Here is a 16824-nt window from a genome sequence, read left to right as displayed (position 1 = left end):
GTGCGAAATAATCAGAGTAAAAAAAGTGTAACATTATTTCCCACTGTAAGTAAAACTATTTTTGTTCCCGTGAAGCTAGATCCTTGCATCGAATCCTCATTGATCTTTGAAGTGACATAGAATGGTTTATACAATATGTGTTTTCTTTTGTTATACTTCATATTTACAATATGATTATTAAGGGTTTCTTTGCTTAAACAAAAAAAAAAAAAAAAATAAAACATAAAACATAAAACTGATTACCTTTGATGATTTTTGATTATTCTTAACTTTGTAAATTTAACTATAAATAAAATGCAAAAAATGCAATATAAAATTAAAAAAAAAAAACAAACAAAAACTTTAAAACCTATTTAATCTAATATTAATATTAGATATTAAATTTTTTTTTTGTACATAAAATGGAGAAAAATAAAACAAAAATAAGCCAACGTTATATGGAATTAAATAAGATAATACAGTTTAAATACATTTATAGAACTAGACAAAAGAATTATTTGAGTTTGTACCATAATATTTTGGCAATTAATTATGCTGTACATTGAACAAAAAAAAAAAAAACAATAAAACAAAAAGTAGTCGAAATGAAAAAAAAATAGTTGCAGTAGAAAAAAAAATATTGTACATTTTATACATAAAACAAAATTAACATTAATAAAAGCGAAAAAAAAAACATGTGCGTCCAATATGGAAATTAAATTATATGAAAAAGTGTAAATTTTTTCTAACACATTTTCGAAGAATAGTATTCAGTAGAAATTAAATTCTATTCAAATCGTTGTAAATATATATTTTGTAATTGTATAATGTAGTTTTGGAATTTTAAGATATAGATAAATTCAAATTATAATATTAGTAATTAAATCTTAAAGAAATTACAATTAAATTCTTTAAAAATTTCTTATAGCACTATTGTTATAAATAAATAACAATAAAAACAATAAATTGTAAAATACATTATTTTTAAAAGATCGTAGTTGCATTATACCCAAATAATTATGAAGATTTTTGTATAATTATTTAAACATATAAAAATAATTATAAATCAGATAAGATTTATGTAATTAATTAAATAATAATTAATTTATTGTTTTTATTGTTAAAACTTGTTTCAAATTAGTAAAGCGATTCAGTTATGGATCGTTTATTATTTCTAGAAGTATGCAGACTTTTCATTTTAACTTTTAAAATCACTTAAATTGTATATGCATGCCTATATTATATAATATAAATTATAAAATTAACTAATAAAATAAAAAAAGAATAACTATTGACATTAAAACAAAAATATAGTTCTCCATGGCTTGGTGTGGAATTAAATTTTTTGATTCAAAAAATTTCACGAATAAAGGTAGAAAAATTAATGAAAATAACATACAACGCAATTTTAAATTAATATTTATAAAAAGGATGTGAAAATATAACCGAATTAAAAAAAAAAAAAAAAAACAATGAAAAAAAATAATTTCACGCTTTTTTAGAAATGAAATCATTCAGTCGTTGCTAAGCGAAGGTAAATTTAAATAATTGTAGAAAAAATACGTATTATGTGTATGTATGTAATAAAAATTTGTAAATATATTAAACTACTCATAAATAAAAAAAAACAACAACTTAGAGAGAAGTATAAAAATATATTTATTTCATTTTTAAGAACAACATATTAACCTAATTTACTTAGAATAGACAAGAAAAAAAAAAAATAAAACAGATTCAAAGTTTATCTTAAGTAAAAAATTATTAAAAAAGAAAAAAACAAAAAGTGTTCTTCATAAAAAGTAAAACAAAAAAATAAAAGAAATATTATATTAATGAACATATTTTAAAATACACCCAAATAGAATACTCTCCCTTTCTATAAATTAAACATATATACAGATAAATTATTGAAAAAAAAATTATATTATACATTATATACACTTATGTATACAAATACACATATATATAATATATATATATATATATAACTATTGTTTTTGGTGTAACTTTTTCGAATTAAAAAAAAAAATCTATAAATATAAATTATATATATACATACATACATACTAAATATAATTATACATACAAAATTAACGAAAAATAAAAAAAAGAAACTGAGATATAACTGTTTTTGTTTTATTATGTAAGAAAAAACTACACGGAGAAAATAGACCACCACAAGGGGATTCTGCATTAAATTAAGCGGATTTGTGCATGGTTTTTTGCCAAGATGACTTCCATCTTAAATTAAGCGGATAAATCTTCTTAATTTCTTGAATGCGCAAATTTAAAAAAGTCCGCTTAGTTTTAAAGGAAAATAATCTAATATTTTTTGTTGAAATATTTTAATTAAAAAAAAAAAAAAAACACTGGCAGCCACTGGGGACCGATCCTAAACCTGTTGGCGAGTGCTTTAACATCAATCTACCTCACTGTTGGAAATAAGTATGATAAGCTAGGGTAGAATTGCCTAATTTCGCCCGTCTCCAGTTTCCGGCTACCTTACTAAAAATCGTTATAACTAGTGATTTCGTGCGGTTTATTCTAAATTTTCGCTCCTTTGCTGTTTTAACATTATAAGAAAACAGCATAGAAACAATGAGGAATAAAGCCTACGAAATCACTTGTTATACTGATTTTTCGAAAGGTGGACGGAAACTGGAGACGACCGGCATTAGGCAACTCTACCCTATAGTCTGACCATAGTTTTTAAATTTTTATTTTAGTTCACCTTAAATTTAACAGAATTTAAGCGTATTCCACTTATTTGAAGCGGAAATCGTATTGCTTTGAAATGGTTGGATTTAAGGTGGATATCATCTTATTTTAACGTGCTCAGAGGTGTTCAATTATAGTGAACTTAAGTTGGAAAGTAGTTACTTGGGTTGACCCACGTTTTAACACTAGCCCTATTCCTTTGGTAAACTATAATAATGAGTACTTTATTAACGACTTCAAATGATACGCACTTTCAAAACGTATCATTTGAAGTAAACGTACTAAATGAATGAAAATTTATCAGTATTTTACTAAAACAAAAAAATATTTTAAAAAACTTGTCGCATACAAAAAAAAATCACTTTATTATCTTACAAAGGTATTTATGGCATAATTATGCACAAGGGTCTTTTTAACACTAATATTGCCTAAAATTTTTTTTACACACCAATCAATATCATGACCCAATAACTGGTTTGTTCTCTAAATTTTTCACTTTTGGAATTAAAAAAGTTAAAAATGCCGAAACTATTAAGCCCGTTCCGGCAATGTTGAAAGTCATTTCGCAGTTAGTAGCCAATAGCAATGCAATCATATTAGTTCCAAAGACACCGCCCAATCGACCAAACATCAAAGAGATACAAAGTGCCATAGCTCTGAAATATGTGCGATGTAATGTCATGTTAATTTTAATAAAAAAAACTTGAGTAGAATTACTCACCTCAAATATGTCGGGTATAAGTCTACCACTATTTCGCTCAAAACTTGAATTCCAACTCCAGCCAGAAATAGCATATTGTATACAACTAAGGCCAAAGTTGTATTGTAGATGAAATTTGTCAAAATTCCACAAGTTCCAAAAGTAAAAAGTATAAAAACTATAGATTAAAGAAAAAAAAATTGTATAACTTCCTTACCAAAAATTGCACATATGTACTTACATAAAATATGAACTTTTTTAACTTTTTGGACCAGAAAACCAATAACAACAAATCCCATGCCATAAGAAAATTCCATCATAATTGTCAAAAGAAAAGTTTCATCTTCAAGTTTTTCAGTGCAATGCTTAACCTAATACAATTTAAGTTGATCAATTTTGAAAATTTAGAATATCAAAAACTTACGCCATCAACTCTTTGGGATTCATTTTCGAGATGAAGCTGCTTAGCATAAATAACATCACAAATTCTAGATGAATTTCCTGGATTCTTATTCCTAAACTCAACCATATTATGAACAGTAAATGGAAACCACATAAACATTCCATGGATAGTAACGTAAATCCAAAATTGAATTGTACAAGCTAAAACAGTGGAGAGTAATAGACCTTTTCGGAAAAGTGGTATTGTCTGTCTCCACATTGTTTGTAAAAAGCTTGATAAAAGGCTTGAACTTTTCAATGAATCTTCACTTCCATTCCCAATTGACGTATCCTCCTCAGGAATTATTTTAAGTACCTATTGAATATTTGGTAAATAAAGTCTCCACTTTTGTTGATCAACCAACAATTCAGTCTTACCTTGAAATTTCCATCTCTTACATTCCAACTATACATTTTTCTTAAAACCTCTAAGGCTTCTTCGTTTTTTCCAATGGACATTAGGAACTTAGGACTTTCAGGATAGAAGAGTAAAATGATTCCAGCAATAATTCCCGGACTTGTACAAGCTACTATAAAAAGTCTCCATGGTTTGTAGACTATTCCAAGAAAAGGCAATGGCAAAGACCAACTTTGATTAATAATTGCCCAAGCAATAACTGGCAATGACATAGCTCCGACAGACAAAAAACATGAAGAAGCAAGAACTGCTCGAGTTCTTCTCCGTCCTATGTGAAACTCTCCAATATAAGCGTAGACAGTAGCTGATGAACCAGAAACGCTAAAAAAGTCATGTCTTGTTTAAAAATCCATTTTTTTTTTTCATTAAAACTTCAAAGATACTTACAAAAATCCATTTAAAAATCTAAGAAGAGCAAGCATCCAAAATGTATGTGAAAAACTTGATAATATCGACACTGTCGAACTTATCAAGACTGTTGGCATAATAACATATCGTCTTCCTTTTGTATCAGCTAAAAATCCCCAAAGATGTGAGCTGACTATGATACCGATATATCCTACAGCTGTCAATATGCCTCTATCTTGGTATGTCAGCTCTAAATCACATTCTGCTATTGGAAGTATGAAACCTATAGAAGCGGTTTCATATAAAGTACAAGCCAGCAGTAATCCACCGAGGATGATGAGGATATAATTAAATACTCCAAAGCCTAGCAAACTAATTTAATCAACTCGATATTTTTACTTGGTAAAAAGAAAGATCATACCAGTTTTTTCCAAAGCTTCAGAGAATGGAATAGCATCCTTGCTAAATTGTTTCCTATTTATCAAGGCAATATTCGTATCTTAAATAAATTGTAATTAAAAACACATCTTTAAAACTTTTAAACCCTTTATGATAAAGTGCCACAAATTACCCATGTTTTTTTTAGTGTGTTTTTATTTAAGTTAACGCCCTCCAAGTCTTTCAAATTGAAAAGACTTTGCAAGACAAAAAAAAGTCTAAAATATGCAAGCTCTGCAAGTTAATATTATGTGCTATGAAAGCTATCTTACTTAGACATGAGTTTACACAATTGCCAATGAAAATAATATCTATTAAATGTCAAGATCATTGCACTTTATTTGATCAGAGATTGTTTCATCTTAAAATCAATAAGAATTATGTATATTTATTATTATTCAATAACAAATTGTTAGAAAGTCTTAATTCAATACGTCTTTATTATCGCGCCGGCTGATGTAAACTACAAACAAAAAATAACACAACTGATCGTCAACGTGGTGGATTCACTACTATAGTACTAGGGGAACGTTTGTTGTCATGTCTAAAAAGTACTATGTGATACAGTTTTTTCAAATGACTGGGAGACGATTCGTCATAAAAACTTATAGTGGAGTCAAATTAGCTTTATACCTCGGAATCCAGGGAAAGTCGATGCATCTGAAAAACGAGTATAGGGCTGCATTATAAAAGGGTCAAATAAGAAAGTTAAAAAAAAAAATTTCACCGCTCTCGATTACAACAGTTTTTATGGACCGCTAACTGTCATTCCGTATGCAAGCGTCAATCGGAATTGTTGTCTCATTTTAGATTTTGATCAAACTTTGTAGGGATGTTCTCTAGGACTGTAAGGAAGCAAATCCATGATGATTTAATTTTAAGTTGCGTGGTTTCCCCGCTACCCGCATTCGAACTTTTTCAGAAGGTCATTTTTATGTTATTATAGCTTTGCGTCTACTAAAGATATCTTTTTGTTTGAAACGCCATTTTAAAGCTTAAGAGTAGTAATTTTTGAATATATATTAAAAAATTACGTAGTAATTATTCCTGAATTAAAAATAATTTTTGAAAAACTGGTAATTTTGCTGATTTTTCATGGTTTTTGACTGGCTCCAGAACCTTGGCTATTATATGTAGGAAGCTTATACTTACCAAATATTAAATATAGATATTTTTCAACAAAATAAATCTAAAATGAACTCGATGGCTGTACTCCTTATGCAAAAATTTTAAGTTCAAAGTTTTGAGTTTTTTGAAAAAATATTTTTTTATACTATGATTTTTTACGATTTGACTAAAGATAGAAACATGAAACTAACAGTGTGTTAAGTTGAAACTTTTAACTTTAAGTCCTCTAAATAAAATTGTGTTATTTTCATATCTTCTTAGTGTACCGCTTGTTTGAAAATTCGCAAAAATGCTAAAAAGCCAAAAAAAAACCCTACTTAAGGCTATGATTGCACTATGTTTGACATAAGATAGAAGCATGAAATTAATAATATATTTAGTTCGTACTCTTAGCTTAACACACTGTAAGTTTCACCTTTCTTCGTTTAGTCAAATCGTAGAAAATGACAGTATAAAAATTAGCTTTTTTAAAATACTCAATACTTTGAACTTAAAATTTTTACATAAGGACTACAGCTATTGAGTTCATTTTAGATTTATTTTGTTGAAAAATATCTATATTTAATATTTGGTAAGTATAAGCTTCCTACATATAATAGCCAAGGTTCTGGAGCCAGTCAAAAACCATGAAAAATCAGCAAAATTACCAGTTTTTCAAAAATTATTTTTAATTCAGGGATAATTACTACGTAATTTTTTAATATATATTCAAAAATTACTACTCTTAAGCTTTAAAATGGCGTTTCAAACAAAAAGATATCTTTAGTAGACGCAAAGCTATAATAACATAAAAAAGACCTTCTGAAAAAGTTCGAATGCGGGTAGCGGGGAAACCACGCAACTTAAAATTAAATCATCATGGATTTGCTTCCTTACAGTCCTAGAGAACATCCCTACAAAGTTTGATCAAAATCTAAAATGAGACAACAATTCCGATTGACGCTTGCATACGGAATGACAGTTAACGGTCCATAAAAACTGTTGTAATCGATAGCGGTGAAATTTTTTTTTTAACTTTCTTATTTGACCCTTTTCTAATGCAGCCCTATACTCGTTTTTCAGATGCATCGACTTTCCCTGGATTCCGAGATTTTACAAATTTTATGTCTAATTTGACTCGACTATTATGAATAAAAGGGATTCCTCTTATACTGCCCGATCATGAATAAAAAGTTTATAAAATTATCGTTTAAAATTGTAATGAATCTTCTTAATGTTCAACTAATGTTTTTTTGAGCTTATTTCGGGGGCGTTGTTGGTTGCCAAAAAAAAAAAAAAAAAAATAAATAAACCATAAATAAAGTCACACGCTTTGTGTACACACAATTTCTTTAAATATACACTTTTCTATTTGAAGCATATTCAAGCTTTTGGTTATTCTTTGAATTGATTGACCTGTAATAGTGAATCAATTAATTTTGTTGACTTGTTTAATTTCTTTTAATTTTTTTCGAAGGGAGGAAATATGCTGGAGGCTAATGATTTTTGATTGCTGATATTGGTATACGAGTGGTAGACATGAAATTAGTAGACCAAAGCAGTTGAAGAATATTTTTATTTTATTTTATTCTTTGTTTGAATTTATAATGTGTAGAATTTTTTTTATTTATCAATAACATCAATAGTCATTGCGGGCACTTTTGATTAGTAAAAACTGCACCTAAATACAAAAAATAATTACCTATCATTTATATTTTTAATAGTTAAAAATAGTTGTTCAATATACATTATAATGTAAATGAATGGCCAATAAAAGTTTTCACCAAATCAACTATTTAATAGTTTTTTAACATTTTAAAATAGTTGATTTTGAATATTTTATTAGTCAGGAGTCTACCGATACGGTTATCGATTACGACTTATTAAGAAAAAAGACATTTATGAAGACCAATAACACTGGTCAACAAAATTAAAAAAAAAGTGGGGCTCGCAATTATATCTGTTTGTCTCTCTATCTGTCAACAGTATACCTAATTACTGAAGCGATTTGCTCTCAAGTTGGTAGTCAAGAGTTTTGGGTGAATTTCTAAAGGGGAAACTGATTTTTTAATTGGGATCAAAATTAACGGAATTTCCCATATGAACAAAATGAAAAAAACAAGTTTAAAAAAAAAAAAAACAATTGCCTACGATTTTGATCGTAACATCGCACAAAAGATCATGTTTGTTGCTTTCACAGAACCGTTTTCAATGTTTTATTCATTTTAATGTTAAAATTAAGAAAAATCTTCAAAAATATCAATTTTGGATTAAAAAAAAAATATTTTTTTCAGTGCATCAGATCTGTCAAAATTTTCAATTTTTCTGATCGCTAATGCTGACTCAAATGGAAATCAGCATCAAGGATCAGAAAATGAAAAAAAAAAAAATTACAATCTTGTTTATTCAATTGTTCATTTAATTAGAATAAATAAAAACATGGTACAACTGATTCGGTCTGCTTATTTCATGCCCATCACTACAATATTCAATCGAAATTTATGCGCCTGAGCATATTTTCTCTCTACGACAAATTAATCAAGTGAACATTATATTTAATTGATTTGCTGTTACATATCAGTTGAATTCAGAATTATAGAAAACATTAAACTGTTACTTTGTAGAAATCAAATGCACGACTGGGTCGCACGATCTTGCTTTTTAAGTTAATAAAATTTTTAAGTCTTCTTACTGATATGAAATTCGTTTTTCAAGAAATAAAATATTAAATCAAATCGAGGTTCAAATCCTAAACAAGTTTGCAATACATTTTTTTTGTATTTAAAAAATAAATAATTTCAAAATCGTTAGAGACGTTTTTTTTAAACAAAAACTTTTATTAATAATAAAGAAAATAAATAAATTTAATAAATTTATGCTATTTGATAAAAATGACTAAATAACAAATTAATTCAGTTCCAATTTTAAACCAAAATTTCAAAAAAAGTCGCTTTTTCGAAAATCCAAAAATGAATTTTTTCAAAATTTAATTTAACAATTTTGGAAAAATTTTATTAAAAAAAGAACCTGTTTATTGCAAGTACCGTTAATAATGATTTTCGAGAGAATTTTATTTTTTTCATTAAAAGATAGACCTCTTTTCTAAAAACTAACATTTTTTTTTTAACAAAATCGTTCACAGAGAAAAATAGACCACATAAAATAGAACAAAAACAATAAGATTTCTCTATGGTTTTCATCCAAGAAGGAAACCTTATTAAAACAATCGGGTTTTCCTTATTGTTTTCAAATCTGCAAAAAAATTAAAAAAACGATGACCAGGCTGGGAATCGAACTGGAGACTTAAAACCATTAGTCACCCACCTTACCACCTGAACCAACCTGCCATGAAAATATTGATCGCGATTTTTGTTCTAGTGCTAAGTTGCAAAAAAAATCAACTTTTCAGTCAAATTTTAATAATATTTTCTCTATAAAAATAATAAGAAATCTCCTTAAAAAAACCTTATTAATCGTTGATTTTAATAAGATTTCTTTATGAAATATATGGACGGTAAAACAATATGGCAATCTGTTAGGAAATATATGGACGGTAAAACAATATGGCAATCTGTTAGTTTTTAGCGGGTCATATTTTTCTCTGTGTTGGAGCCGTTTTCTAGAAAATAAAATTTTCTAAAATTTGTACATGACAGTGATACCGTGATTTTTGGTCCAAAAATTTGTATGCAAAAACTTCTTCTGAAAGATTAAAAAAAAGCTTAATCTGAAATCGTAATGTCAAGTCTCAATTTTTTTTTTAGGAATGCATAATTTGAGATGTTTCTTCATCTCAATTTATGCATTCGTAAAATTCCATTCCTTCTGAGGTGGTAAACTAATCATAAGTAGAAAATCTAGTACATTTACTACTAGAGCAGTAACTACTCATTACTCATGCACTTCTGCTCGAGAAGATGAGAATTGCATTGATTTCCTTGAAAGCCCGTTCCATTGAAAATCGTTGTAAAGTAACTGCACTCAGAGAAAACAATAGTTAAAACCGGGATAACTATTTTAAATAGTGAAAAAATGGTTATTTATGACTATTTAGGTAAATAGTCAATTGAAGTATTCTCCAAATTAACTATTAAATAGTCTATTTTAACAAAATAACTATTTTAATAGTTAAAATGGAATTTTTAATAGTTTATTTGGAGAATACTTCAATTGACTATTAAAATAGTTACAAAATAACCATTTTTAGCTAATTAAAATAGTTATGCCGATTTTCACTATTTTTTCTCTGAGTGGACTATCAGTCCATCTGCCAAAGGCACATGGCATATATAACACAAAAAATGTAGGTACCATTGGAGAAATGGTATGTAAACGAATTGAGTCAGTTTGTTCACTGTTTATTTTTTGTTTGACAAACGCTTTTAATGTAAGCATAAAACACCAAAAAACAATTGAAATGAATCATCATCTGCGCCAATAAAAATACCTTTCTTCAATATTCATTATGGCAAGTTTATTAATGGTTGATGAATCGTCTCCCGGCCTTGACAGTTCTGTCTCAAATATTATTCGTTGTGATGAAATTAAATGAAGGCAAACGTTCCCCTAGTATTAGTGGCCTCAGCACGTGGAGGAGTTTTTTTTAAGTTCACATCAGCCGTCGAGGCAATAAAGACATGTTCAATCAAGTCTTCCTTACACTTTGTTATAGGTTATAAAAAAAGATGAAAAACAATCTCTAAATAAATTTAAGATAAGGGGCAACGATCTTAGCATTTTTATTACGATATTGTTTTCATTGTAAACTGTGTAAACACGTGTCTAGTCTAAATAAGATAGCTTCTTGTACTTATCTAATTTTAACTTGGAGATTTCAATGTTTTGGTTTTGTCTTTCAGTGTCTTTTGAATCTTAGAGGCTTGAAGGCTGTGTTTCTAACTTTCTAAATAAAAAGACCTCAAAGACGAACAAAACATGGGTAAATTCTGTTAAAGGATTTTTTCAAGTTTTCCTTTTCGATAATAACTATATTTCTTAATAGATATTGCCTTGCCAAATCGAAAACAATCCAACAAGGATGCTATTCCATTCTCTGAAGCTTTGGAAAAAACTGGTACAAGTTTTAATTTTACCTCAAGTGAAAATGTTATTTTAATTTAAATACATTTAAGGATTTGGAATATTTAATTATATCCTAATCATCCTTGGTGGATTGCTGCTATGTGTCACTTTATTTGAGTGTGCTTCCATTGGTTTTATACTTCCAATAGCAGAATGTGACTTGGAGCTAACAAACAAAGATAAAGGCATATTGACAATTGTAGGATATATTGGTATCATAGTTAGCTCACATCTTTGGGGATTTTTAGCTGACACAAAAGGAAGGCGATTTGTTATTATGCCTACAATTTTTATAAGTTCGACAATTTCGATATTGTCAAGTTTTTCAAATCAATTTTGGATGTTTGCTCTTCTTAGATTTTTAAATGGATTTTTGTAAGTATTTTTGAACTCTTAAAGAAAAAGATGATTTTCTAACACATTAAATCATTTTCAAGTGTTTCTGGTTCATCAGCTACTGTCTACGCTTATATTGGAGAGTTTCACATAGGTCGCACAAGAACTCGAGCAGTTCTTGCATCTTCATGCTTTTTGTCTCTCGGTGGTATTATATTGCCCATTATTGCTTGGGCAATTATTAATCAAAGTTGGACTTTGCCATTGCCTTTTATTGGAATAGTCTACAAACCGTGGAGACTTTTTATAGCAGCTTGCACAAGCTCAGGATTCATTGCTGGAATAATCTTACTTGTCTATCCTGAAAGTCCTAAATTCCTAATGTCGATTGGCAAGAACGAAGAAGCTTTAAAGGTTTTAAGAAAAATGTACAGTTGGAATGTAAGAGATGGAAATTTCAAGGTAAGACTGAATTGTTGGTTGTTCAAAATAAAGTGGAGACTTTATTTGTTAAATATTCAATAGGTGTTTGAAATCATTCCTGAAGAGGATATAAAAATTGGAAATGGAAGTGAAAATTCATTGAAAAGTTCAAGTCTTTTAACAAGTTTTTTACAAACAATGTGGAGACAAACAATGCCACTATTCCGAAAAAATCTACTACTCTCCACTGCAATAGCTTGTACAATTCAATTTTGTATATACATCACTATGCATGGAATGTTTATGTGGTTTCCATTTATTTCTCATAACATGGTGGAGTTTAGAAATAATAATCCATTAAATTCATCTAGAATTTGTGATGTTATTAATGCTAAGATTCAATTTGAAGATAATTCGCAAAAAATTGATGGCGTAAGTTTTCAAAATTTCATTTTATTTATTCAAATTGAATTTTTATTTGTAGGTTAAGCATTGCACTGAAAAACTTGAAAATGGAACTTTTCTTTTGACGATGTTGATGGAATTTGTTTATGGCTTGGGATTTATTGTTGTTGGTTTTGTCCTCCAAATAGTCAAAAAAGTTCATATTTTATGTAAGTATGCGTTATTCTTATTATTTCTTATTAATTTTTAAAAATTTTGTTGTTCTTATAGTTTTCATACTCTTTGCATTTGGAACTTGTGGAATTTTGATAAATTTCATTTATGATACAACTTTGGCCTTAGTTGTATACAATATGCTATTTCTATGCGGGGTTGGAATTCAAGTATTAAGCGAAATAGTTGTAGATTTGTATCCAACAAATTTAAGGTAAGTTTTTGAGTTTTCTTAAGGGATAACTTAAAAAATATCGAAAATATTTTAGAGCTATGGCACTTTGCATCTCTTTGATGTTTGGTCGTTTGGGTGGTGTCTTTGGAGCTTATATGATTGCATTGCTATTGGCTACCAACTGCGAGATGACTTTCAATATTGCTGGAATGGGCTTAGTGGTTTCGGCATTTTTAACATTTTTAATTCCAAAAGTGAAAAATTTGGAAAACAAACCAGTTGTTGGGTAGTGATATTGATTGCTATGTAGAAAACAGTTGTATGTTATATAAGTGTTAGAAATTCCTACGTCCATAATTATGCCATTAATACTGTTTTAAGATAAATAAAGTATTTTTTTTAATTTTGTTAAAAGTTTGTTTTGATATAGTTTTATTGTGATGTGATCAACTTTCTAATATTGCGGGAACACATCCTTCAACAAAGCTTTTGTTGTAAAGGAAATAAAAACAATTTTTTGATCTGATCAGGAGAATAACAAAACACAGCTAATAATATCACCTTCGATTAACAAAAAATCAATTCCTAACCCAAGCTAGAAAAAAAAAACAAAAAAAAAAAAAAAAAAAAATCAGCACAAAAAGTCCAAAGGACAAAAAAGGATGATAATTACAAAAAAAAAATACAAAAAAAATCTCTTTTAATTTTGATAATAAACTTGCATTTCTTGTTTGTTTAACATACTGTTTATTTTTACCATATTAGTATTGATAAAAAAAAAAACAAGTGTAACATAATCTTTTACGCTTTCCGATCTTTGTTAATTCTGCATTTTTGTGCACTTTGTTATCAATTAAAGCTCTAACTTAATAATGTTTTTCTTGTTATAGTGCTTCACTATTAATTCATGAATTTCATTTTCTGAATAAATGGGTAATAGTTTAAATTTTATAGAGATAATCAGTGGCGTATTGAGGGAGGGGCTCAGGGGGCTCAAGCCCCCCCAAGCCTTCAAGTTCATGTTTTTATTTAGCTGATTTCATCATAATGTACATGATTAACTGAAACTTGTTCGTATATCTTAGAGATTTAGAGGCAGCACAGATGATCGAGCCCCCTCCAAATTCTGAAACGGCTGTTTGGGTTTGTTTGAGTGAGAGCCTAAGCTGACGATGAGGGTTGGGATAATTTTTGTTTTTCGGATTTTAGTCCAATTCAGAATTCTTTAGATCATTTTTTTTAGTATTTTGACTTCCAATTACATCACCGTTAAATTATTGCAAAACTTCTTATGCAATCTCAAAACGCCGTATTTGATCGTCTTAAAAATTTACTTTTTTTTCAATAATATTTTTCTCAAAGATATTGGAAATAGAAATTTTTGATATCTCAAAATCTAAGTGGTCAACAGGTTTCTTTGAGAAAATTGCAGTTTGCGCTTCCGATTTGGATTAAAATAGGAACATATTACGAAAAAACTTATATATTTCGGATTAAACATCAAAAAGAATTTCATTCAAAATTAGTTTTTGAGATTTTCACGTTCTGCATTTCACTTTTTGCGTATTCATTTTCCGAAAGTGAAATATGTATGTAGGTGTTCTGCATTTTTTCACTCATTTAGATTTTCTGATCGAATTCAATTCACTATGTTACTGTTCGTGAATTTGGGGGCCTTTTTCAATGAATCTGCAATTGCAATAATTTCACTTTAGAAACAAAATAAAAATGGAAGACCCTTCAGTTTTGACAGTTAGAAACAATTTCAAAGTTTTCGAAACCGATCGAAATGAAGAATATTGATATTTTATTTCACGTGAAATTGAAAAGTGGTTTGAATTTACTTTCGATCGAATTGATTGCGGAACATTGCCGTATATAACAAAAATATTGATGAGTATAACTAAAAAACTCTTGACTAAGAAACTCTTCGAACGAAATAAAGTGTTTTTTTTTAAGGATAACTCAACTCCTTGCTGTTTGTGTAAAATGTTTGGGACACAAGAACTTTTAAAAAACACTTGGTACTCTGAATGTGAAAGGAGGAGACAGTAGTACGAATCTGTCGAGAGCAGTATAATGCTACTATACCACTTTCAGTACCGCAGCACAGCGTTTAACTCTCGATCAAAGATTAATAAAAAGAAATGAAAATTTTGTCGCACATTTACCCTCTAAAAAAATTTTTGAAAAATTTTCCAGCCCCCTCCAAAATTTTTTCTGGATACGCCACTGAAGATAATATATCAGCATTGGGAAAAAAAAACATGGTGAAAAATCAAATGCCCAAAATTTCTTAAATCATGCAAATTTAAATTTTTTGGGTATGACCTATATTTTTTTTTTTGATTTATAAATAAATGTGTTACCTTTTAGAATCGATTGTCTGTGTTACATCAAGAACCTTTTTTTTCGAAAGTCAGAATTAGGATCTTTCCATTGTAACGTAGATGAAATTTTTGCATGTTTTTTGGTATTTGATATAGATTTTAAGCGCGAAGTGCCGTAACAGTTTTAAGATCGATTTGAACATTTAGAAATAATCGTCCCTTCTATGTAATAAAGCGTCCACAAGTTTTAGTTTAACAAATATCGTTACCATACATTAGATACATATGTCGCGTAACGTAAACGCTATTAAATCAACCAAATTTAAGCGTTTATTTTTGCTTAAAACTTGATGAAAAGTTTGGCTGGGTGAATATCAATTTTGGAGTTAAGTTCGCAAACACTTTTTAACTCTTAACAAAGAGTTATCTGCCTCTAAATAAGTTTTTCATTGGAATAAATCCCATCTATTACTTTTTTCCCTAATTATAAAAAGTTAAATTTTTTCATGGAAGCCCCATTAACCGTTTTTTTTTTATTTGCCTTTATTTTTTTCCCTAACTACTAATTTGAACAAAATTTTCAAAAAATATAATTTTGGGTTTCAAAAAATGAAAATCAATTTTACAAAATCATGACATTGAACTTTTATTTTAAAATGTTGGTTCTAGGTGTTTATTTAAAGTTTCGTTATATTTTTAATTTTATAATAAAACTATTACAAATTTAAAATAAAATTATTATTAATTCAAAAAATGTAAGCAAGCAAAACTCAAGACCATGTTCGTTTGCCCATGCATTTTATTTTAAAGTCCACTTGAGTCAATGATAGTTCCATTGGAGGTGGTAGTTTACTCGTGAGTAGAAATCTAGTACAACAGCTACACATTCGTATCTTCTCGAGTAGAAGATCATGTGTTAATTGTAGTACTAGATCTACTCATGAGTAAACTACCACCTCCAATGGAACAGGGCTGATAATGAAGTATAACTTCTATAGGGTCAATGTGGGTAAATGTAAACAGGGGTAAATGAAAACATGGCTCATAACAAGCTTCCGTTAAATCTCTTTAACGCATACATAAGTACAAATCGCGGACGCATGTATCTTTTAACTTATAGGTCAAACTCATTATTGGTTTTAATAAAAATAATGTATTTTTAGTCAATTACTATTGCCGCGGAGTGACATTTTAAAGTAGCCAACACCCTCATTTTCAGTGGATGATGTTGCAAAATCGGTCTTTGACGTAAAAAAAATATGACGTTCAGAGCTGCTCATGATGCTAATTGGATGCCTATATAAAGAATCAAAAAACTTTTATTGGAATTTGAAATAGTTTTTGTCAAATACCTTCTTGAAAGTTTTTCAAATCGTTTTCCATATGATAAAGAGGAAATTCTAAATTTTAAACCACTGTTTACATTTACATTTACATTTACATTTGTTACAAAAAAAAAACAGAAACATGGTGGGGTATTTGTAAACATACCATAATTGACAGTGATTTAAACAATTTGGGAAATATTTCTTTATATTTATAAAAAAGAATTGCCATCATTGCATATTTGTATTTGAAGATACCTGTCAAGTTGTTCCGTGAAAACATATTAAAATCTAAAGTCAAAAGAAAAAAAAGACATGAAATTGTTTACATTTACCTACCCACATTGACCCTAACGCGTATAATACATGAGTAGTTATTGTTGCTG

General features: G+C 28.5%; 2 protein-coding genes across 2 annotated transcripts; one reads left to right on the top strand and one right to left on the bottom strand.

Annotated features, from left to right (window-relative positions):
• Positions 1-3047: 3047 nt before the first annotated feature.
• On the bottom strand, positions 3048-5645 carry LOC129911099 (synaptic vesicle glycoprotein 2A-like). Its single transcript, XM_055988771.1, has 8 exons — positions 5176-5645; positions 5026-5103; positions 4644-4968; positions 4217-4577; positions 3822-4154; positions 3639-3768; positions 3419-3575; positions 3048-3353 (listed from the first exon to the last, which is right to left on the bottom strand). Exons 1-8 carry the CDS (start codon positions 5177-5179, stop codon positions 3155-3157), a joined length of 1587 nt encoding a protein of 528 aa, XP_055844746.1. The 5' UTR covers positions 5180-5645; the 3' UTR covers positions 3048-3154.
• Positions 5646-12073: 6428 nt separating this feature from the next.
• Positions 12074-13186, top strand: LOC129911098 (uncharacterized). Its single transcript, XM_055988770.1, has 4 exons — positions 12074-12422; positions 12475-12604; positions 12666-12822; positions 12878-13186. Exons 1-4 carry the CDS (start codon positions 12189-12191, stop codon positions 13071-13073), a joined length of 717 nt encoding a protein of 238 aa, XP_055844745.1. The 5' UTR covers positions 12074-12188; the 3' UTR covers positions 13074-13186.
• Positions 13187-16824: the final 3638 nt, after the last annotated feature.

The sequence above is a fragment of the Episyrphus balteatus genome, chromosome 2 (assembly GCF_945859705.1).
Source record: "Episyrphus balteatus chromosome 2, idEpiBalt1.1, whole genome shotgun sequence".
Lineage (NCBI taxonomy): Eukaryota > Metazoa > Arthropoda > Insecta > Diptera > Syrphidae > Episyrphus > Episyrphus balteatus.
This window is presented reverse-complemented; position numbering and strand designations above follow the sequence as displayed.

Bases quoted from the DNA above. Each gene is read 5' to 3' on its own strand.
- LOC129911098 (XM_055988770.1), top strand. From the start codon at position 12,189: ATGTGGAGACAAACAATGCCACTATTCCGAAAAAATCTACTACTCTCC. The intron at 12,423-12,474 runs GTAAGTTTTCAA...TTTTATTTGTAG, and splicing joins ATTCGCAAAAAATTGATGGC to GTTAAGCATTGCACTGAAAA. The intron at 12,823-12,877 runs GTAAGTTTTTGA...AAAATATTTTAG, and splicing joins TTGTATCCAACAAATTTAAG to AGCTATGGCACTTTGCATCT.
- LOC129911099 (XM_055988771.1), bottom strand. The intron at 4,155-4,216 runs GTAAGACTGAAT...AATATTCAATAG, and splicing joins TAAGAGATGGAAATTTCAAG to GTACTTAAAATAATTCCTGA. The intron at 3,769-3,821 runs GTAAGTTTTTGA...AAATTGTATTAG, and splicing joins AATCCCAAAGAGTTGATGGC to GTTAAGCATTGCACTGAAAA.